Raw genomic sequence first — 23,438 nt, 5'->3', positions numbered from 1 at the left:
CTATATTGGCTTTTAATGAACTGTTTCTTATATACCATCCAGCTTCAGTGATTTGTAAAAACAAGAACCGGACGGACAAATATTTGCAAATTAATTTTTTTCCATTAGTCTGACGTAGAATCAAATATAACGTTTCTGTTTTAGGTCTCTTAGGATTATCAGAATTATTATTTTCTAAATGCCAGAATAATGTGCGAGAGAATTTAATCTCAGACTTACAATTCTTTAATAATTGCCTTTTACTCTGAATAACTAAAAAGACTTTGCAAAGTACAATTATGGAGTTATTCGGCCAAAACGACAGAAAATATATTCTCCCGGGATTAGAATTTCTCACCTATCAGAACAGTGTTAACGTGTTAGTACGGTGGTGGGACCACATTTAATTTCCATCCACGTAGTTCTGAACTGAATTGAACTACACAAAGTGGATGGATTGATAAATAAAGAAGGACTACCTCTAAACTCTTCAACTTGACCAAAACTACCACAAAAATTACAATAAATATAAACTTGTTTAACCTGATTCGTGTTATTAAACGTCATTAAAGTCATGTGTCATCATTTCAGAAAAAACAAAACAAAAAAACAAACAAAAAAAACAAACAAACATTACTACGGCAATCATAGCCATAAGGAGTGTCTACTTCCGGCTGGAACTGAAGAAACATTAGTGACGTCTTCATCTGACTTGTTGAGTAGACTAAAACTACCACACATAGAAAAAAACTTTGGAAATATTACAACGTGTACCTTTACCAGTTTTTGGTATCAACCAAGACGCCATTAAAGCACCGAATTTTGTTTCTTTTTAAAACTACTGACATAAGACAGTAAATAATACAGTTTTTAACACCAAGGTGTTAACACAAAATGGTCAATTGTTTTTTTTTCTTTTCTAAATTACGATATGTACATATCAACAGCACAAAACGTATTTTTAATGTTAAATTGTTAATAAATAGACATTGGCTTCTTGACATGAAATGTTAAACCCCATTCTTTGATTTTCCCACTCGGTGTGTTCTTTGGGTTCTGGATGTGTCAGATGGAGCTGGGGTCAGGGGTCAGGGGTCATTGACCCCCTGCAGAGAAGGCAGTGACGGGGAGGCAGAGCAGGGAGCAGAACGTCGGGTGGAGGGGCTGGATTTGGCCCGGTAGTGTTTTGTAGGACCTCCAGTCCGAACTGCTACCTGGTTTGCTGCACAGCGACACCTCACACCTAAAGACCGGACAAACAAACGTTTAAAAACGCATTTTTTTTTTAAAGAAATCTTGCTTTGGATGGGGAAAAAATAAATAAATAACACGTTCCGCTTCTCTCGACCCAACGACAGACTTCGTTACCTCTTCACACTTTGGATGAACATCTTTTTGTCTTGATCCAGGCAAACGGCGAACGTGCTCCCATTCCCTTGAGCAGTCACTTGCATCTTGTCCACCTTCACTTCTGATATCAAGATCTGCCCCCAACACAAGAGTCAGTCCATATTTATTTTCATTTTTGTAAAGAAACTATCCACAAGTTTTACTGATGAATGAACAAGAATAAAAATGGAGCTGGGTAAAGAAGTATGGACTTTCTCCACAGGATTACACAAAATAAAGGGATATTAAACAGAAGTGAATAAGAAAACCCACTGAAAACTCGGCTCTGTTTGTATTTTTGTTAATGACATCACAAGAGGTACAAGAACTGAACTGCACAGCTGGAACCAGTTTTGTGGCAGAGACTTTCATACTTGCTGTGGTTTTTGCTAATTTGTGGCCTCATCAGCTTCTGTTTTGCAGCTTTTCATACTTGCTGCATTTCCCCTTTTCTTCTATTTTCGTCTGCAGTTCCAGCATTTTTTGTTTTGTTGAATGAATGTATTTCTGCCTCTATTTTCTTGTGATTGCAGCATTTTTTATTTTTATTATTTGCAACGTTTTTCTGTCGCATTTTGATTTTTGTATTTGCATGTTTTGGAGCTGGCAACTCGTTGCGCTGTTTGCGCCTCTCGGTCACCGTAACTCGAGTTACGGTTTTGCTGCAGCTGCACAGAGCGCAAGTAAACACTTTTTAATGCAGAATTGGTTTAAAAACATACAAATACGGAGGAAAAAGCAAAAAATATGCACATGAAATTACTCAAACCAACTGACTTGTTGCCTCATGCCTTCTGTGACGTCACTGGAGGAAAGTGTGCATGCAGGTTTGTTCTCAGGAGGGTGGATTTTATCTTGATTAAATCATGATCTACACTAAAATAGAGAGAAGCTGACCATGACGCAATGTTGTGTAGATGGTTCACTGTTCCTGATGTGAGATTGACTGGTTTTACTGGGATGTGGCTTTAAAACAGGATTGCAAAGTAGAGATTGTAACTATAAAACCAGCCTTCACCTGGTTGTAACCCTTTTTAGATTTGGAGCTCTGCTTCTTCACAACCTCTGTCATCGTCAGCTGCAGGCCCTCTTTAGAATCTGGATAGAGGAGAAAAAAAGCACAAACAAACAAAGAAAAAAAAATTGGAAGATGAACTTAAAGCACTTCATTTAGAAGGTGAAGCAGCAGAGTTGGGGTGTGGCTTGAGCTAAAATGAGGCCATCAAGGTTGTTCATAGGAAAGCTGTTTTCCCCCCAATTTTAAATTCTTTTTCTTTTATGGCCCCAATTTAGCTCCGTAGTGTGTAGACTGACCCAGCTGCTCAGAGTGTCTGAGGTTGATGGAGGTGCAGACCGCCTCTTTGTGGATCCAGTGGCTTCTCCCGCTGACGGCCACCTGTAAACAGGACGCAGTCGGGATTAGTTTGGGGCTGAAGGAAATAGAAACGTTTGTTTGCAAAGCAGGAAGCAAGTGTAAAGGAACAATACCTTGTTGTAGGCCACATTGAGGGTGAGGGGAACGGCCTCCCGCTCTTCATCTATTCCCAACCTTTTGCTCGCAGCGCCTTCAAAAAACAATGCGACACGTATGAATCTACACAAACAGGTGTGCTTTCGTTGCTGTTGTTTGTGTGTGTGTGTGTGTCGCAGAGTGTGACCAACCCATGGATTTAACAGCTCTGGCTCCAGCTGTGTGTCCGAGCTCCAAGGAATGAATGAACACTTCCTTTCTCTTCTCTCCCCCTTCCAGGGTCAGCTGTGCAGAGGAAGGAACCAGAACATTTAAGACAGTGGGGCGGGGTCGATGTGTTTGATATGTGTTGCTGCTTGAGGTTGACCTCTGACCTCAGCCTGGTAAAGCTGCACCAGAATGGGCTGATCGGCGTGTCTACAGTAATAGAGCACCAAGTCGGCCAGCAGGGGGAGGCGGTGCTCTGTGGCGCCAGTGCCACAGGAGACGTCGTCCTCCTTGGGAGGGGCCTGAGTCGTGGGAAATTAGGGGGAAAAGAAACAGCAGGGGGTCTCTAAATTTTGCTTTTAAAAACAAATACCACAACTAAGGAGTGCCAGTTTTGGACTGGTCCTGCCAGAATTGGCAATAAATGCTGAAATAAATAGATGACTTGATAAAGTAATTAATGTGTCAAATATTGCGTCCAATAAAGACAGTTCCCTAACAGTGGACAGTTTACATCTTTCACCATCATCCTTACTGGTGAGATAAATCAGGCACCCCAATTAGCTCTTCACACTAAATTTCAATATTACATCTTCAGTCCGCGTTCAAACTTAAAAAAAACAAAAAAAAACAAAGAACCACCATTTGCTTCTGGTGGTTCTACAAAAACATATGTTATTTATTCCAAGTAAACAAACTCCTAGCCTGTATTCCCTTCTGCATAACAATGATAATTCTGGAGTCATTTACCTCACTGAGAACTTCGGAGGACAAGCTCAGCAGGCTGAAGACGTTGCGCTCATACCAGGGGTCCATCATACCCAACATCTGGGCTATATCTGTTGTACTGTCCTCCACTTCTTGGCAATTTGACTCCTGTCACATTGAAGAAAAATTAAGAAAGACGCCTTAAACATTTCTTTGAAGTAAAAGCGTCAAATCTCTTGTGGAGAGGTTGCAGTACCTGCCCTTCTGTAGGCATGTGTCCTGCTCCTGGACTAACAGTTTTACTCTTGGTGGGAACAAAGTAAAACTGCAGTTTGCACGTCCTTGTGAGCTGGGGACACCTTCTCTCTTTCTGCTGCAGGTCGCTGTACGCCCGAGCGAGCCTCCCAGCCTCTCTGTCACCCCCAAACGTGACCACCTTGACGACGGTCAGTGCTTCAGCCTCATTCCCCTCATCGCAGCTCAGAATTGGCCTCCTGCGGACGCAGATGTGCCTCTGGGGAGCAGAAGGATCTATAGGGGCCGTAGACACATTGAGATGACGAATATGTCTCATGGGGGTCCCAGAGTGTTTGAGCTGTGCCCCCGTCATCAGGTAGTCTTTGGTGATGTCTCCGTTGTAGCCCATGCTCTGAACGCGGCGAGATGTGCTCGGACTGTGCGGAGTCTTGAAGAGCAAGGAGAAGCGTTCCAATCCCAAGAGGGATTTGGACTTTTTCTTCGGTTTCTTTCTGACTCTCAGATGGCTGCCTTGCCCTACCTCGGTGTCCTCGTGCGCCATGTCCTCGCTGAAGTCGCTCTCCACTCCCGACGAAACAGACGGCACGGACCAACTGGAGGAGAGAGAGTATCCCGAGAAGGTAGAGTCCCTCGAGGAAGACGAGGCGGTGGAGATCCGATGGCTTTGAAACTGATCGTACCGTTTGATCGAGGAGTCCTGCTCGTCTTCCTCGTCGATGCTAGTGTCAAAAGTGTCATCCTCGTCGATTTTGGGGAAACATTCTGGAGGGGAGTCCAGGTCAGAGTCGACTGAAAGCAGGTCTTTTAGAACATCTGGATGAACGAGAAGACAGGAACAAGAGTTGGAGAAACGATACTGATGCACAGCAGCTAAGAGTTGATGGAATATGTTGAATTACCAAAATTGTCGTCATCCCATAAGCATGTGTGGCATTTGGGGTAGGGTAGCATTAGGCTCTCTAAAGACCCTAAAATGAGAAAGCAGTCAGTCAGGTAGAAGAAGGTGCTCTGGTCAGATGTGTCATAAATTCAACTTTTTGGGCTCAATACAAAACACAATATGTTGCAGAAGACTGCTAATGCACATTGTTCTGTAAACACCATCCCACCATGGTGGTGGAAGCAACATGAGGTTTGACTGCATTTTCTTCAGTAATGGCAGGAAAGCTGGTCAGAGTTGATGGGGAGATGGAAGGAGCTAAATTCAAGGCAATGCAGGAAGAAAACCTTCAACAGACTACAGAAAACCTTAGAGGGGGTTGGAGGTTCATCTTCCAGCTGGATAACAACTCTAAACTTACAGCCAGAGAAATGATAGAATGCTTTAGGTCCAAAACTTAGTCAACCCAGTCAGTCCTATTGAGTAACTGTGGGAAGACGTCATAACCACAGGTACTTTCCAACCAATCTGACGGAGTCTGAGCTATTTCTCAACAAACAATGGAAAGCCCAGACATATTAGTCTATAGATGAGTAAAGGTGGTACAGACCAAACACAGAAGGCTTACCGTCCTGTTCAAGGAGCCTGAATGCATATATATATGGAGAAACCTCTGCACTGCTTTGTCTTGGGCCGCTATACAAAACCTCAGTAAAATACTTTGAAACTTGAGGATGCATCACAACTAAAATTGGAAAAGGAGAATAGTTTTGGAAGGCACTGTATACGGGGCTTGTCTTTGTGCCTCACCAGTCTCTGAGCAGCCGTCACCAGAAGGGACAGAGAGACTTTCTCTGAGCTTCTCCAAGCTGCGGAGTAGTCCCTCCCTGGCAGCCGTGTGATCCGCCACAGAGGTCGCCGCCTCCATGCTGCCGGTTATCGTCTCATAAAGCTGCTCCAGCTCATACAGCTCTTTCTCCTGAGGTTAAATCAAGAAGGACGTTCTTTGACAAAAGACAAGGACAAAGTGGTACAACTAAAATGTCATCCGTGTTTTTGGGTGTTTACCTGCAGGGCTGCGTGGAGAACCCGAAGGTCCAGTTTGGTACCGAAAGCAGCCTGAAAGCTATGCAGGATAAGAGTTGTTATGGTGTTCCTGCTGGAGTAATGCATGGTACTGAGCTGCTCAGAGGTCAGCTGGACCTCCTGGGGGGCGTCAGCATCTGGACTCACCAACAGGACCACTCTGATACAAACATTTACAGATAGTTAAGATGTATCCAATATCTGCAATTTCGTTTTTGTTATTGTGAAGCTGAACTATGTACTTACAAGATTTTAGAGCAGTTAATGTCAGAGGAAATAGCCTGCTCTGTCCTTACTAGTCGCTGAAATGAAATACCTGCAATAAAAAGGCAATAAAGTGTGAACAGGATCCGATAGCTCTGTAAATGTTTTAATAGTTCAGACTCCACAACTAAAAACTTCTCAAAGCAAATTGAAGGAAACATCCACAAGAAAGCAGTGAGGTTCATCAATTATTCCCTTTGTTTCATGGTGCAAGCAACATTTTGCATCAATATTTTTTATTTTCTGTCAAAATTTCTGCAAATAAGTTGGAGTTGCGTGCCACAGAAAACATATAGAATTTCACCTGGTGCTCGAATCTCCTGCTCGATGATGACGAGTAAACGTTTGCTGGCCGAGCTGCAAGGCTCGGGCCACGCCAGGAACCGGTGGAACAACAGGTAGGCCTCCTGGAGGACACCGCATCCTGCGCCTAAATATGGGCTCTATAAAAGAGAAAGGGAGAAAAAAAATGCTGACTGAATGCACAACAAAACTGGAAAAAAAGGAACAGTCCGCACTTGTTCCTTAATTTTCTCAACATACACACACACACACACGCACACACACACACACACACTCACTTTGAGAAGAGCAGCAGAGAACAGGAGAGTCAGGGGAACCACCAGTTCATACTGGCACTCCTTCAGAACCTGCGGAACAATTCAAAATCTGAACTGAAACAGATTTCAGACGTGGATGCGGGTTGCGGTTTTTTTTTTTTGTTTTTTGTTTTTTTAACTCACCTCCTTTGTTTTTTGCAGTATTTTCTGCAGAAGGATGAGGAAGTTGTGGGGATGCCTCTTCACAAGTTCCTCCAAACACCAGCGGCTTATGCACAGTCCAGCTTATTCGAAAGACAGAAACAGACACAACCTGTGAGCCGAGCGTGGTTCTCTTTTGTTTGCTCGTGGGGGTTCATTCTTATATAAATCCGCTAACAGGTTGTTCCGACGATTCATACACACAAAGAAGTGGTGAATGCCACCCATATCATCCACACCCCGGTTTCTCTTCTCTGTGACTTTATGAATGAAACTAGATATTTCAAAACTGTTGTGGGATGATTCCGCGCGCGTCACCATTTTCATTTCCCACTTTCTCTAACCAGACAAGACGTTTTCATGCAGTTAGCTTTATCTAGCTAGTTGTCTCATAATTTATATGTGTATATTTTTCATCCTACAGACGTTCGTTTCATAACATTAACGCTGAAAGCAAATATTTTTCGTGTCTTACCATTCCAGAGCTTCTTGTCGGGAGAGTCGACTCCCAGGTGACAGAGGCAGCGCTCGAGACTATGCTGGATGCGATCCTCCGTGCACGAGCTCTGCTCCATCGTCTGTAAGACCATCCCAACATCCACAGATGTAAGAAGAAGAAGTAGAAAAAGACAAACAAAGAGGAAGTCCTTTCCGTTTGCCTCTGTTCCTGGTGAACCGAAAAGGTCCCGTCAGTCGACCCAACTTCCTGTTGCTGACGGTGTCAGTAAATAATAATCATTGTTTGCTCCATCCCAGCGACAAAAACAGACCGAGCTTGACATGAAAGGCTCGCTCACGCAGAAAACAAGTGCTCGGACGCAGATGTCAGCACTGAAACCAGCCTGACACTTCCCATGAGTGAGTCACAGACAATCGGAGTGGACCGGAGATGAGCTGGTGGAAAACGGACGCCACAGCTTCTACTTTTTCTGCTTAAAATTAGTCGTCCACATCTGATTTTTTTTATGACTCAGACCTGGGATGGAAACCTTGCAGGTCTACTTCCTTTCAGATCCTCCTCGAAACGTTTTTCATCAAGCTACCCTTAAAAGCTCAAAAATCAATAAAAAAAAAAGTAACCAAGCTGTAAAATCTCCAGGAACATATTTGACTCAGTGACTCGAAGGTTGCGGTTCAAGTATACCAGTTTGGCACTGACAAAGTTATCAAAATAGCCAGGGCTGGGCCTACTGTACTTAAAAAAAAAAAAAACTGACCAGATGTCAACAAGAAAGAATATTCGGCCTGTAGGACTATGAATCTGTGGATGACTTAAGGAAGAAATTTGACATGATTGGGGATAAAAAATTCATAGTCAAGTAGAGTTTGGGGTGAAATCCAGCCGTTTCTGGTTATGGCGTTTCTTAAAACTCAAACCTTTTCTATTAAAAAGATAACTGTGACGTTGTGCTTTTTGGGATTAGCTTCCCTAACTCTACTGATGGCACCACTTGATTTTTATGACTGGTCCAGTTAAACATTTCCCCAACATTTCAGTTTGCTTCTACGAATTGAATTTAAAATTATTCTAGTCCAATTTCTTCCCTCGGATCGTCAGACCAGATGCTTTCAGTGGTTATACTGAATGGAAATTTGGAACTTGATGGAGTTTCCCTTCACTGTGAATAGACTTCTCATACGAAAATTTTTAATCCCTTTGAAAAAATTTTTTTGCTTCCTTTTTATCGTTCATTCCCTGACCTGTTTGTACGTTACACTGAGTGTTCTTCCACAGGACTTTAATCAGCCTTGTTGTTGAGCTTAACATGCTTTATGAGTGGAACCGGAAGGGTATTTACAACGATTTAAATAAAAATATGATCCAGTTGTAATAAACAAACAAAAAAACAGCTTACCGAGTATAGTTCTTAAGAGTGCTGCCTCAAAGCAGCAAGATATGACTTATTTTAAAAAACATGTTTTTTGCATATTTGTTGAAACAGTGACAAGGTCAATATGAGATAATCTGTGAATTTTTTTTTAGCTCCTCTCTCTTCTCCCAGTGCTATCCAGAAACAACCAATCAGAGTCAGGAAGTGGGTCTTAGCGCTGTCAATCATGCTAAGGCTAGTTGGCATAACCACCGATGACGGTGGATTGATAGTTGTCCTGGAATGGTAAGTTGTTTCTCCGCCATTAGCACATGTTCAGCACATTCACAAGGGTGATTGACAACGCCGACACACTCTCCCAGGCTCTGATTGGTTGTTTCTGGTCAGGAGCGGTGCATTTCTTCAGGAGGCAGTAGTAGGTCAGGGAGCAGGTGGAGAGTGATCTTTTCACAGATCATCTGTCTCATATTACTGTCACAACAAAGACAGTCTTAAATATATTTTTGTAAAAGCTGCATTCTGTAGCTTTAATAACATCTTTTTCGTACCTTCCTCTTCACCACAAGTTATCCAACTCAGTCATTTCTCGGATTAGAGTTTTTTTTATTTTTCTTAGGCTATTTTCTGTTGTCATATTTTTACCTTGTGTGAATCTACACGCTCCGACTTGCTTGTTGTTACTTTCACACCTGAATTTCCGCACTGTGGGTTTTTCTATTCTATTTTAGCCTTCTCACTCACCTTCTTTCTTCTCCTACTACTCTCCAATTTTGTGTTACTAGTCGTTTCAAGAGTCGACTTGATGTTGTCTCTCATGCGTTTTCTCTCCACAGAAACTGCATCTGGCCTGGCGATCTGTTTGACTGTTCTGCCTTCCTGGAAGAGGTGCTGACATAAAGCTACCAGCCACTAAACGTTGCCCTTCCATTGCTTTAAACTTTTTTTTACTTCTCTACAATAGAGAAAGTACTCTTACATCAGTTTCTCATTTCTTTTCCGTGCTTCTCGCCTGTCTTTTCAAACCACTAGTTAGTTGTGGCAGATGGCTGCTTAACCGCAAGCCTTCAGCAGTTTGACATCAAGGTACAGAGTGACTTTTAAATATATTTTCCACTCAACTTCTCCTTCCTCAAAAGTGCCTGAAATGTCCCACTTTGACAAAGCCAGATGGTGAATTGTCCATGGAGGAAGCAGGTGGCGATCTGTTTGTAAGTAAGTCAGGCAGGCAGCATTGTCTGGCACTTCTGTGTAAAACCTGACCTGTCACGAAACGAAAACGCCGACTGAGGCCTCATGTCGTCAGGTTTGAAGACTCACCAAGTCTTTAGGCTGCTTAATTGAGCCTTAAAGGATCAAAATTCATGCGCGCACAAATGTGTGATGTCCTGATCAAACTGGCACAGACTTAATAGGAAGGGGAACAGGAAACATGTAGAGCTTGAAAAACAGTATGCAGTTGTTGTGTAAGCTTTATGAAAGAGGCTCGCTTCTCCTGTAGAGAGGGTGTGTAGTAAAACTAAAATATATATATAAATAAATATATCAGAAATGTAACTTAAAACACCTAAATAAGAGAGTATAACACAAATAACATCTTTTTTTTCCTTCCAAAGGAAATGAAATTATTTGAGAAAAACAAAACTCTTACCAATAATTATGGCCGTCCTGGATCATCCTTTATCAACTACAGCTGAGAGGCGCCAGCAGGGGGAAATACCAGCGCCACATCCTCCTATTGGCGCTTTTTTTTTTTTTAAACGGACCCTTTAACTGCACACTCAAGATGGCAAGTGCAGCAAAACAGGAACTGTCTGAGTCTTTTTGCTGAAGTGGTTTTACATTATGCACAGCTGCTGCTGGAGGCGTGGCCTTCTGTCTGACAGCGAGCGGTCATCTAAGCCAATCAGGTTCAGGTACAGCCCTGGCCCCCTGCTAGCTTCTGCTCATGTTCAGACAAAGGGGAAAGAAAGTTCACCTCACTTCTGGCCTAAGGTTTTAGCATAGATCTTGAATGTACCAAGAAACACACAACGGATTGCATAGCATCGAGGTTTAGCAATAGACAAATCAGATGGCAATGGAAAAGCAGCATTTGACAAAATGAGGCAGGCTTTGCCAGTTCGACTGGATTTCAGAGGATTTTGGGGACTAAACCCCAAAAAACATTGTCTTGGCATCACAAGGCTCCTGTTTTGGGCCCATTTTTGTAGCCTCATGGACAGATTATTAATAGATTTCATAATGTCATCACTTCTATGCAGATGATGCTCAGCTTTTTTTTTTATCCTTCTAAAATTGGGACCTCTTCAAAATATCTGAATTGCTTAAGCAACAACAACAAAAATGCGACTGAACGATTCTTCAGAAATGTTTACGAATGTTGTCATAAAGTGTCATTCAGTAAATAGTGACGCTTTTAACACAGAGGTGCACAGAAAGGGCATTAAAAGCTCTTTAAAAGTGCCAACTTCGCATTATTCAGTAAATAATGAAACTTTTAATGCAAAGTTCCATTAAAGCTTGAATTAAAAGTCGATCCAAAGTGTCAACTTTGTATTTAAGAGTGTCATTATTTACCGAATGACACTTCATGACAACAGTCATAAACACTCAAAGTCTCCTTCATGTTCATACCTGGTGTCATGTCATGTCATGTCAGCCTCCCCTTCAAATAAAGCGTTACCAATGCTACAAACTGGTTAAATTTTATTCCTTCAACTGACCTTTGAAAAGATTGAGATCAGAACAGGCAACAGACTGGACATTTCAGCCAAACACCCGAAATTTAGGTTTCACTTTTGAATAACCAGTGTCGTATAGGATGTCGTCCTCAGCAGTTTTCCAAGTTAAAAAGACATTTTGTCAAAACAGGAACCTATTTTTTTTTCTCATCTAGGCCATTGTAGAGCACTTTCCATGGAAAGAGATGACAAATAACCTTTGAAACAATATTTCCTTTTTGTTTTGTAGAACAAATAGTTATAATACATTTTGATTTTTTTTAAATTCAACCATTCTACAACAGGAAATAATTATGCATTACTGGAAGTTACCCATCTTCCCCAGAGTGGCCGTAACAGGAAAGACAGTGCGTTGCTAAGAGAACTTGTGTAATTTCATGACATCAATATTTTTCATGACATCAATATTAAAAAAAGACCGTGTAATCAAGAAGAAAATAAAACTATTCCCTTTAGTAAAACATGACATCAGGACTTATGTTTGCAGAAGTTGCGACTGAGTGAACGACAAGACGTCAACAAAAAGAGGACATCAATCTGAGCAACTTTTATCAACTGACCATCTTAAATTATCACTGATGAAAGTTGTTCCACTGGCTGCATTTTGGTTTCCACACACAGCAACTGGGAAATACCAAATAATTTTGTTAAAAAGAGCCTTGAACTGAAAGTACTTTCTTTCACCATCACTCAGTTCCTTTTGTTTTTTATAGGCATATTTCTGTTTTTAAGCTTTTCAGTGAAATTTCAGGTATAGTTGTTTTTTTTCATTGCTCATTTATGCATTTTATCTTGGTATCCCTGCATGCTTAAATATCATGTTTGCATTAAAAGGAGCTTAGAAATGTCATCATTATTTCAAGAAAGCATTATATATTAATATCCTTATCAAGAGTAGTTTCAGCTCAATGAGGCCTTGGGCCCCAGATAACGTCTTTTTATACAAACATAAAAACTAAATTTCATACTTAGACTATAGGAAGACACCATGCAAGGGCGCCACCTACCTATGAGCAATAGTTAGTGTGCTAAAGGACTAGTTTCTTAAAAACGATCGACTTAAAATTTGATTTGAAAAAAATGTTGTCCCAGAAGCATACAATTAAAGTTAAATATATTTTATAATAATATTGTTACCTAACATACTGGAGGACATGAAAAGGGAAACACAAGTTCCTGATTTTATGTGTGAGCAGAAAATCTGGATCAATTAAAACAAAAATAAAATCAATTCCAGCTTTTTTTTTTCTTTTTTTCTTTTTACTGAATATGTTGTCAGGTTGGTTTTTAGATGAAACGGTGATGTAGTTGACCATATCTAATATGAGCAGTACTGCACCTCTTATAGCTGCTCTCAGTTGCTATTTTCCTCCTGCTATGACAACTGTAACATGCTAAAACTGCTTCAGGCTTTTTGCTTATTTATAAAACTTCTCACATATTGCTAAAATATGAAAGCTAAAATGTTTTTAGAATCTCAAAAATGTAATTTGTTATATTTTGAAGTCTTTAAATAACATTCAATGTGTTCGTTTTCTAAATCTTACCACAAAAACAACGTGTTTCAGTGAGAATAATACGATTTGGTTAAATTCAGGACATCTATAGCACCAACTAAGAATAAATGTAGTCTAAAGGCACTTTACAAAAACAAAGGAGAAAACATTTTTCATTTAATCCAATAATTAAATTGGATTAAATGAAAGACAAATTGAAAGTTACTTACATATATTCCAATTGTATGTTAGTATGTCATGAGACAAATGATCTGTGAAAAAAAAAATCAAATTCCTTCTTCTCCTCCCAGTGCCCCCAGTTCTAACTAGGAACAACCAATCAGAGCCAGGAGGCGGGCCTCAGCGTTGTCAATCATCCCTCTCTCTCTATTACCTAGCAGAGCCTGTTGTGAATGCTAAAGCTAGTTAGCATGGCCACCGATGGCGGCGGATAAACGGGTTTTCTGTAACGGTAAATTGTTTCTCCACTATTAGCATATTTAGCTGGAAGCACAGGAGATTGGTTGACAGAAGGAAGACCCTCCTCCTCCTGGCTCTGATTGGTTATTTTTGGTCCGGAGTCAGGTATTTTTTCAGACAGTAGAGCTAATTGAGGGAGGATATGGAGGAGATCGATACTTTCACAGACTATCAGTCTCATTTCTTTCTCTCCATAAAACAAATGCTATTTTAAAGGCAAAAAAATTGCATTAACTGTACAAATTAATATCGTAAGATTTCCAATTATGAAACTTTTTACATTGGAAAAATATTTTTTAGCAGTTTAACAGCTTGAGCTAGCTTAGCTGTTAAACAGGGTGTTAGCTGCTAATGCTAACACCCTGCTAAAAAACTGAACATGTTGACGATGAAGCTGTGGTTGCCAGTGTTCTCAGATGTGGTTGTCTTTTACTTTTTTTCTTTTTCTTTCTTTAGCTGTGGTTTCTGAGTAAAACGTTGCATGCCACTTTGTTAGATCTGATATAAAGTTTATTTCATTAATGTTTTCTGATTAACCGATGAGCAAAATTATCTTCACAATTAGTAAGAATTCAACTAAATAAGCTGACAACATAAATTCAGCACAGATATACTGATTAAAGTCGACTTGAATAAAATGTGTCACAGCCATTGTGCTGATTCAGATCTAACAGTTTGTGTTAGCAGCAGTGCAGCAAAAAGAAATTAGACTTAACCACACAGCACTGAGAAAACAGAAGATATATCGATAACAAAGGAGCAGGAAACTAGCACGGCTGCAACAAAATAAAATTTTTGCATGGTTGCAGCTCTTATCTAACATCAGTGCGGCCAAAGAAGCGTTACATTTAAACATTTTCTGCAAACATGAAAACCACCTGACAACATTTTAAGCGTTCGCTTGTATTCTACTCGTACATCTAAAAAACATAAATAAAAATTAGAAAATTGAGTAAAAGGGTAATATTTCTTACCTGCCATCTTATTAAGTAAAACTAGTCACACAAAGAGTGACATGTTCTGAGCCTTGGTTTTTTGTGATTTTGATGGTTATGGCGTACAGATAGTGAAAAACAAAAATTTTAGTTTCAGTGAATTAGACTGTTGTTCAAAAGGTCATGAATGGAAACTCGTGGTATCCCAACCTAATCAGCTGATTAACTCAAAACACCTGCAAAGGTTTTCTGAGCCTTTGAACTACCTCTCACTCTGGATCAGTCGGCTACACAACCAGAACAGTAAGCCACAAAAAAGCTTGGATACACAGAGTTCTATATCCACGCATATTAAAGAGACAATTTTATTATATAAAATTGTCTTTTTTGAGCTTTACATTGTCTTCAATGCTTCAATGACCATAGTGTTCCTGTTCTTGAATGGCCAGCAAACTCCCCTGGCATAGAGAATCTATGGATTATTGTCAAGAGGACAATGAAAGACACCAGACCCAAGAAGGCAGATGACCTGAAGGCAGCTGTCAAAGCAACTTGATCTTCCATTGGACCTACACAATCCCACAGGTTGATCGCATCAAGGCCACAGCATAATTCATGCAAAAGGAGCCCCAACCAAATACCGAGCGCATAGAAATTCATGTACTTTTCACAATCCTGACATTTTTGCTAAAAACATTCTTTTTAATTTGGTCTGACGTGATATTCTAATTTTCTGAGACGTTGAATTTTGGGGTTTCTTGACGCACACGCCATAATAATTAAATTTGAACAAAATAAAAGCTTGAAATATTTTATTTCCACGTATCACGAAGCTCTATAAAATGACTGTTTCACTTCTTGAGATGACTTGGAAAAGATATTGCACTTTTACGCAACATTCAAATATGTTTTATATATTATTATAGTATTGTTGTGAATACTGTCACTTTCCTAAAATAATGACATAAGTGTCTTTTTAAAAAAAAATTTGCAAAAAAAAAAAAAAAACGTTCTGGGAAAAAAGAAGTGATGATATATGAAAGGCATAATATCAACGTAGTTCCGATATTTTACCAGAAGATGGCGCCGTTTCCTTTTACACGGGCAGAGATCTGTTTCCAGCGTTCAGACGCTGGTGGACTCCTCTTTTCTCCCCCCTCCCATCAGAATAGAGAGGGAATGGGACAGACAGTGATAGAGGTGGGCAGAGGTGTGACAGAGTGGACCGACTGAGGCAGAGGCAGGCAGCCAGTTGGGCATTTGCCATTTACTTTCTCTCTTCTTCTATTTTTTCTCTTATTTCCAGAAAGGAGGGAGAGTCTATTGCACCTTTTTGTTTCGTGCGTAAACTGGATAAAGGCTGTTTTTTTTCTTTTCCTCCTCCAAATTCTGCGGGGGGACCTCCAACTCTTTCAGCCTGAGCTGTCCATTTGAGAGGTGGTGGTCTGGGTGGAGTTTTCCTTTCCCCTTGTAAGGTTATTTCTTTAAAAAAAGCATTCAGCAACCATTCCATCCAATCGTCCTGATTCATTTTCTCTCAGTGTTTTGCCGCAGGTGCTGTTGGGGGTGATAACCGTGCCTTCCCGTGTGTTTTCAGCGCATCGGCCCCCCGCGGCGCTCGGATTAAGTCCTACCATGAGACGGCTTTTGGAGACGTGGGTCGCCTTGCTGACAGCTTGCGCGCTGGCCGGACGCGCCTCCGCGGGATACGGGCTGAGTATGTTCGCCGCGCAGTCCTCCCCGCCGGACCCGTGCTACGACGAGAACGGGAACCCGCGGAGGTGCATCCCCGACTTCGTCAACTCCGCTTTCGGGAAGGATGCGCGCGTGTCCAGCACCTGCGGCGCGCCGGCGGCCCGCTACTGCGTGGTGACTGAGAAGGGCGAAGAGCGCACGCGGGACTGCCACACGTGCGACGCCGCGGACCCCAAGAAGTCCCACCCGCCCGCCTACCTGACGGACCTCAACAACCCGCACAACCTGACCTGCTGGCAGTCGGAGAACTACGCGCAGTACCCGCAGAACGTCACCCTGACGCTGTCGCTTGGGAAAAAGTTCGAGGTCACCTACGTGAGCCTGCAGTTCTGCTCGCCCAGACCCGAGTCCATGGCGATCTACAAGTCCATGGACTACGGCAAGTCGTGGGTTCCGTTCCAGTTCTACTCCACGCAGTGCAAGAAGATGTACAACCGGCAGAACAAGGCGACGATCACCAAGCAGAACGAGCAAGAGGCGATCTGCACGGACTCCCACACCGACATGCACCCGCTGACCGGCGGCCTGATCGCCTTCAGCACCCTGGACGGACGGCCGTCGGCGCACGACTTCGACAACTCGCCGGTGCTGCAGGACTGGGTGACGGCCACCGACATCAAGGTGATCTTCAGCCGCCTGCACACGTTCGGCGACGAGAACGAGGACGACTCGGAGCTGGCTCGCGACTCCTACTTCTACGCCGTGTCGGACCTGCAGGTCGGCGGACGGTGCAAGTGCAACGGGCACGCATCGAAGTGCGTCAAAGACCGCGAGGGGAACCTGGTGTGCGAGTGCAAGCACAACACGGCGGGGCCGGAGTGCGACAGGTGCAAGCCGTTCCACTACGACCGGCCGTGGCAACGCGCCACGGCCCGGGAAGCCAACGAGTGCGTCGGTAGGTCAAAGCCTCTCTTTTATTTACACCGATAAAAAGAAAAAAAAAATCTATTCGAATTTAAGCAATTAAATAATTGGACATAATTAATTTTAGTTGATAAGAATCACTGTTTCTGAGTAGAAACTGTGTCGTATCCAGAGAAAAAGTTTCTTTAAAAATCGTTTTGTGAACAAATGTCTTTAAATTCGAGTTATTTTTTACGACAATTTTCCTCAAATTAAATAATTCAATTCTGACAACATTGACGTAAACTTTGAGGGATTATATGCGGACTTATATTTAATTTAAGTACAACAATCAGTTCATTTACCCTCGGATGACAGTATTTATCGGGACATTTCCTAATTTAAAATTACCTTTGATAACCTGTTACATGCTGCTATCAGTTTATGTTTTTTTTCCCTACTTCTGCTGTCATGGTTACGCACAAGTTTAATGGATGCAGAGAATCCCCTCTGTCACAACATAAAATCTCTGCTGCGTTCTTATGGGCTGGAAAATTACGGTGAACAGCAACTTTTCTGTTCCGTTCATTAAGTCCTCTGGTTTCATCTACTGTTGTTAAAAAAAGAAAAGTTTTTTTTTGTTATTGATATTTTCTTGCTGATAAATCTGAATAATGTCTGAGCCAGATGCGTTGCTAGACCTGAAGCCATTCAGGGGCAAAAAAATCTGAATATGAATGAAATCCAAGGCCAGTTTTTCTTTCTTTTTTTTCCAGTATTTATATTTGCATATTTTTCGCCATCTTACCTGAGCTTTGTTATCAAAGGGAACAAAAACCTGCTTTCCTGCTGAATTAGTGACTTCAATTCTTTTCCAGTCATAAATGCTATTTATTTGCTGTTGTTTTTTAAATAGACAAATGTATTGCTAGCCTATATCTTCTTAGTTTGAAAGTGTGTATTCAACATTTCTCAAATTATCTGAGGTTTTATTGTACCTTTTAATGCCGTCTTATTTTCAGCACAGTGCGTAAAACAGGAAAGGCTGTGCATGGAAACAGATTTCCGTAGGGGTCATCCAAATCTAACACCCTGCACTTAAAAGATGGTGTACTCTTCTGTCTTTTTTTTTTTTACCATGACTTTGATTGTTTCAAACTTTTTTCATAACCACAAACTCAACTTTAAAATAGCACCAACTAATATTTATTTATGCTGAAAATTCCAAAGATTTAAGACAGGAAAAGTGGAGGAGTTTCCAGAGAAAACAGAGGGGGAAAAAAAGGAAGGATGGAACCAGGCAGTTAAAAGCTTCATTAATGAAGCCTGTTTAGGTTTCATGGCAAAGTTTTGGTCACGTTTTTTTGGCTCGCGGTTTCTACATGACAATTAAAAGGTACTTCAATGAATATGCTAAATATCAACCAAATTTAAAAAAAAGTATGTTATCAATACTCCGATCATGATAACAAATTTTGCTGGACGATAAATCGTCCCACATGTTATTTCAATAAATGATAATATTGTTGTTTTGAGACCATTTTCAAGTAATATAAGGGTAATGGCATAATAGTGCAAGGACACATTCTGAACGACCAGTAAGTTTTAAATTCTACTGAACATTTGACTCTGAAACTGGAAGACATTTTAAGTATCAAAAATAAATAAACTAAACAACAGAAACGACAAATAAAATAAATTATGAAGTGTCCGGAAATCAAAATTGCTCTTCAGAAAAAGGGACTAGTTGAGACCAAAGGACCAGACTGACGACTTCTATCATCCAGTTAGAAAAAGAGACAGAAAAGAGAAAAACAATAAATCGTACAAATGGAAATTATTTAGCTTGATTTATTTATTATGCAGTAAACTGATTTATTACGTATTGTGACAGGCATAGATATCAGTTAAATTTCAACAAAATACTAAGATAAGACACAATCGGTGAAGATGGCTCCAATGTTTGGAAGCTTTGCTTGCTATCAAGTTTAACGTTAGCGTTACTGCTAATGCTTTCGGTTAGCTTAAAGGCAAACATTTCCCCACTAAAAACCAGTTTTCATTGTGTACACTGGGATATTTAAGTGTTGCCATTATGTTAATATGCTGCGGTCTTTAAATGGTAGTGACACAAATAAAATAATAATTCCTCTTTACTGAGACAAGCAATGAAAATAGGCGAGTTCTGTTCATCGAAAGCCAAAGAACCTTATATCCAGGGAATCAATGTTTTAAAAATAAATTCCCGCTTGTTGAAAAGAGCTGTGTAAAGCCACTTCATCCTGAAAGAGTGCATATTTCCATCAGTGAAAACCCAATCGCCAACAATCGAGCTGAACGATTCAGCCGGAAGCACAGGGCTGGACGAGTTTTCAGCAAAGCGGGCTTGTCCAAACGCGCGCCAGCCGACATTTCCTACTTTAATGGGAAGGAAACGTCGCAGCTGCAGAGATGAACTGCTGGGGCGGGATGTGTTTCCATAAGCAGGTGCTGTTACAGATCGCAGGGCCGATTAGGGCGGTTTTATTGACATTTCTGGCACGTAGAGCACAAACTGCCACTTTAGAGGCGGCAAACTATTCACAGAGGGGAAACAAAGCGTGAGGTAATCTGAATCCGAGTGTTATTTTGCTGTGATGCCTGTTTCCAGCGGAGCAGCAGGGGCTTACATCAACGGCCCGGGCCTGTGTGAGCCACCGTGGGGCGAGCCGGGGGAGAAGCAACCAGCCCCTGCCACTGCCATGGTTTGCTCAACCAAACGGAACAAGTGAACAAGTTGTTCCCTTTTTGGCCTCCGACTTTCGCCCGCATGCGAGCGCATTTCAGGAAAACAAAAGCATGTCACTTGCGGCATCCATCTCACTGTCGGCGGGAGGCGTCCACTTCCCCTCCCCTTCGCCGTCTCGCTGTGTGTGCAAGTGGTGTCATCAGATAAAAACCGCAAAGGAGCCAGACAGGGGGGAAATAATAGGAAGGGTGTTCCGACACCAGAGGCGGCGCAAGGTTGTATGGGGCCCAGAGCAAAAAAAAACAAAAAAAAAAAACATTTAAAGCAGGCAATGAAATTCACCAACTCTTTCTGTACATCTTCCATCCATCCATACGTCATTTATACCTGCTTATACTTGCAGAAACTGTGCTTCCATGACAAATGTGCACAAATCTTTGTCTATATCCTGATAATGTTGAAACACCCCCCCATCCCCCTGCAATTTTGCAATTGCGGTGTTTCTATTAAAGAGGAAATGAAATCAAAATTACATGAGAATACGTTTCTTCATGTGATAAGTCATTAAAAATCATGGCAGCGATGTATGTAAACAGTTACATGAGATTATATCCATGGCTACCTATGTGGTGTTTTGGGGGAATTGTAGTCGACCATTTTACAGAAGAGCTGTGGATTCAACACATTTGAATGACAAACAGAACTTTTTATGTACTGTGTGATGCTGTGAGAGCTCTGGTGGAACCAGCTGCACGTTGTCTGAAAAAAACAAAAACAAACCATCATCTTCCTACTACTTCCTGTTGACTTCTTTGTCATTTCCTCCAGTAGTAACATCCGGCTCCATCACGTGACTAGTTGTGAGCAAGTGATTCCATTTCGGGAAAAAAACAAACAAACAAAAAAACACGTCATCCCCACGCAAAAACTTTTTATGGAAAAACGTGAGTTTTGTGCAAATCATACTCTTAGAAGCCAGACTAGCAATGTCCACAAACTAACTTATGATAGAAAATGGCTTCTGAAAAAATACAGCCAACTTCCTGAAAATACAGAATATATCTGATAATGTCATTCAAAACTCAAGAAATACTGGACAAATTATTCCCCTGGTTTAATTTCACATTATATGTGCATCAGTTCCGATCAGGTGCACATTTTTTTTGTCCCTTTGGGGGCTCCGTACAATACGTAACAACAGAGCCATCAACTACTAACTTAACTGTTTTGACAGAATGTGATCAGTCACTTCCCATTATTAATAAAATTAAGAACAAAAAGGTTCATCTTCTGATTGGTCAGTCATTTTGGATACATGCAGCACTTCAATAAAACCTTATAGATTTGAGAAGAAGAGTCGAACTTCATTTGGTTGTCAGTTAATTGTATATAGTTTAAAACAAACTGTTAGAACCTAACACTTGTATGCATTTCATCTGGATACATTTCAATCAGTGTTTCCAAATAAACATTTGAGTTTTATTACATTTTTGTCTGCAGGCTACTTTCTCAGGTAAATTAATTAAATTCAAACTAATTACCCAGATATTTTTCCTCATGAAAGCATGAAACATTAGTAATCTTTTTATATTTCTCTTCTGGCAGCCACAGCTACATTGCCAACGAAGCTCACCTAGCAAGTTTGGCCTTAGCATTAATGGCTAAGCAAGTTACAACTAAAAAATGTACATTTTCCCCCAAAAGCATAAACTTTCTTGACCGCAAGTCTCACAACAGTCCTAACCTTTTATTGAGATGATAAGTTCATTCATAATATATCGCATATGAACATATCAGTCGTACACAACCAACGAGAACAGCTCTTAACTGAACCAACATCTAATCAAACTGTTTAGCTTGGATTTACTCCCAGAGTAACGTTGCCAATTCTGCTGGAATGTTAACCATCACTGAACATTATGCCTGCTAATGTCAAATAATTTTAATGACCAATACTTAACACCGTCCAAAACTCAAATTTTATAGTGTAGATTTATTTGCAAACAGTTACATTGTGCATGAAATGTGGGCCTACATTAGACACAAGCAGCAAAAACCAGCTTTAATGAATATCATTAAAGCAGCAGTATGCAGCTTTTTAATAATTTTTTATTTACTTTTTGTTCAAACTGCCAGTATGTTTTGAGAGTATGGTATGAGACAGATAATCAAGCTTTTCTCCCAATGTTAACTGGAAACAACCAGTCAGAGCCAGGAGGCGGGGCTTGCAAATAAAAGTTACATACTGCAGCTGTATAAATTATGACTGTTCTTGGAAAATCTCAGGATTTATAGCTATGTAGTTTGTACTTTTGTTAATTATTTTACATCCTAAATAATTGAAAAATGTAAAATCTTCCAAATTCAGAAACTATTGAACAAATTTAAAAGCAGGTTTATTCTTGGTTAAGTACAAATGCAACATCTAGAGGTCGATTTTCTGTGTAACAAATACAGAATCCTTGGGTTCCCCCTGCTAGCTTAGCTTACTTGTCTTGGGTCGTTTCTATAGGCTTCCTCATCAGTAATAATTGGTCTCCTTTTGTTTTGGACCATTGTCATACTGGAGCAAGAGAAAGAAAAAGATTTTGGTTATGGGAGAGTTGGTTTCACTTCTTGGTGGCAGGCATCAAGGAAGTCAGTCAAAGTCAGGTTCCCATGACTCTGTGCATGGCTGGCATTATTTCGTCCAAAAAAAAAAAAAAAGAACAAGAAAAGAAAGAAAGAAATTTATGTTGGCAGCAGGAATATTTGAATTCCTATCAGCTGGAGGCACATGACTAGAAAACATGACTACAAAGACAAATGGCAGCACAGGTCTCCCCACCACCGACGTGTCTGAATAACATTACTATAATCAGAAAGTAAAATGGGGGAACTATTTGGTTTTGGACAGATTTTTGAAGTGCCTGAAGCAGCAGCAGGCTGCAAAGCATCTGGAGAGGAAATTCTCCATGAAGTTAACTTTCACAGAGAGTTATGACATCTATAAAGAAGAGCAGAGAGACAGGAAGGGGAGACAAAAAGAGACGTAAAACACCAACACAGCCATGATTCTGTGTCACATTCCAATAAATAGGTCAGTAAAAAAAAGATTATGGAGAGTGAAGAGTGCCAAATTAAACACACATCTGTATGGAGAGTGACTTGCGCCAATTTACAATAAATAACTTTTGAAATAATTATGTAAATGTAATTTATCAAAACTAGAAATAAATATAGAAATAATTAGTTATAGATTTAATTATTCATTCCTAAACTAAATGTCTTAATTTCATTTTAAAAATTAGACATAACTATTTCATGATTCAATAAATTAATTACTGTTCCTGTACTGAAGCATGTGATGAATCAATTCAAAATGTCACCTTCATCCATCAAACTCAGTGGGCGGGACTAGAGCTGCTTCTATAGAGATCCTGACATCTGATTGGCTGCTTCAAGCAGCAACTCAAGAGAACGTCTGTAGCAGAATTAGTCCCGCCCACTCCCCCGAAGCTCTGTATCTTTATGCCCAAAATTGCTATATTTCAATAGATAAATAAATAAATCTCTAATAATGTACATTAACATCCATCTAATACATATTTATTCCTTTATATGACTATATATATATATATATATA

At 40.6% G+C, this 23,438-nt stretch overlaps 2 protein-coding genes across 9 annotated transcripts in view; one reads left to right on the top strand and one right to left on the bottom strand.

Annotated features, from left to right (window-relative positions):
* Nucleotides 1-515: 515 nt before the first annotated feature.
* LOC103143680 (phosphoinositide 3-kinase regulatory subunit 5-like) lies at nucleotides 516-14,728 on the bottom strand. 6 transcript variants are annotated; one of them, XM_016675433.1, is made up of 20 exons: nucleotides 14,527-14,727; nucleotides 12,137-12,200; nucleotides 7,479-7,581; nucleotides 6,986-7,086; nucleotides 6,824-6,892; nucleotides 6,547-6,685; nucleotides 6,225-6,294; nucleotides 5,961-6,138; nucleotides 5,703-5,871; nucleotides 4,912-4,980; nucleotides 4,693-4,825; nucleotides 4,011-4,605; nucleotides 3,797-3,922; nucleotides 3,214-3,348; nucleotides 3,031-3,124; nucleotides 2,857-2,933; nucleotides 2,683-2,764; nucleotides 2,387-2,466; nucleotides 1,348-1,463; nucleotides 516-1,222 (listed from the first exon to the last, which is right to left on the bottom strand). In XM_016675433.1, exons 2-20 carry the CDS (start codon nucleotides 12,137-12,139, stop codon nucleotides 1,075-1,077), a joined length of 2,487 nt encoding a protein of 828 aa, XP_016530919.1. In that variant the 5' UTR covers nucleotides 12,140-12,200; nucleotides 14,527-14,727; the 3' UTR covers nucleotides 516-1,074. The 6 variants fall into 6 exon arrangements, with proteins under 6 accessions (XP_016530919.1, XP_016530914.1, XP_016530915.1 ...); XM_016675428.1 differs by having other exon boundaries at nucleotides 4,011-4,825; nucleotides 14,527-14,728; XM_016675429.1 differs by lacking the exon at nucleotides 12,137-12,200 and adding an exon at nucleotides 10,484-10,841 and having other exon boundaries at nucleotides 1,075-1,222; nucleotides 4,011-4,825; nucleotides 14,527-14,728.
* A 913-nt stretch (nucleotides 14,729-15,641) lies between these two features.
* ntn1b (netrin 1b) overlaps nucleotides 15,642-23,438 on the top strand; it is a 61,904-nt gene continuing 54,107 nt past the window's right edge. The window contains exons 1-2 of one of the 3 annotated variants that reach the window (XM_007560309.2): nucleotides 15,642-15,957; nucleotides 16,085-17,137. In XM_007560309.2, the coding sequence (XP_007560371.1) occupies nucleotides 16,123-17,137 (1,015 nt within the window). In that variant the 5' untranslated portion in view covers nucleotides 15,642-15,957; nucleotides 16,085-16,122. Of the gene's footprint in view, nucleotides 15,958-16,028; nucleotides 17,138-23,438 lie in introns of all 3 variants that reach the window. The other 2 variants (XM_016675491.1, XM_007560308.2) reach the window with 2 other exon arrangements.

This window comes from Poecilia formosa, unplaced genomic scaffold, assembly GCF_000485575.1.
Source record: "Poecilia formosa unplaced genomic scaffold, Poecilia_formosa-5.1.2 Scaffold114, whole genome shotgun sequence".
NCBI classification, from domain to species: domain Eukaryota; kingdom Metazoa; phylum Chordata; class Actinopteri; order Cyprinodontiformes; family Poeciliidae; genus Poecilia; species Poecilia formosa.
The sequence above is the reverse complement of the archived record's forward strand: the minus strand, read 5'-3'. Positions and strand labels throughout refer to the sequence as shown.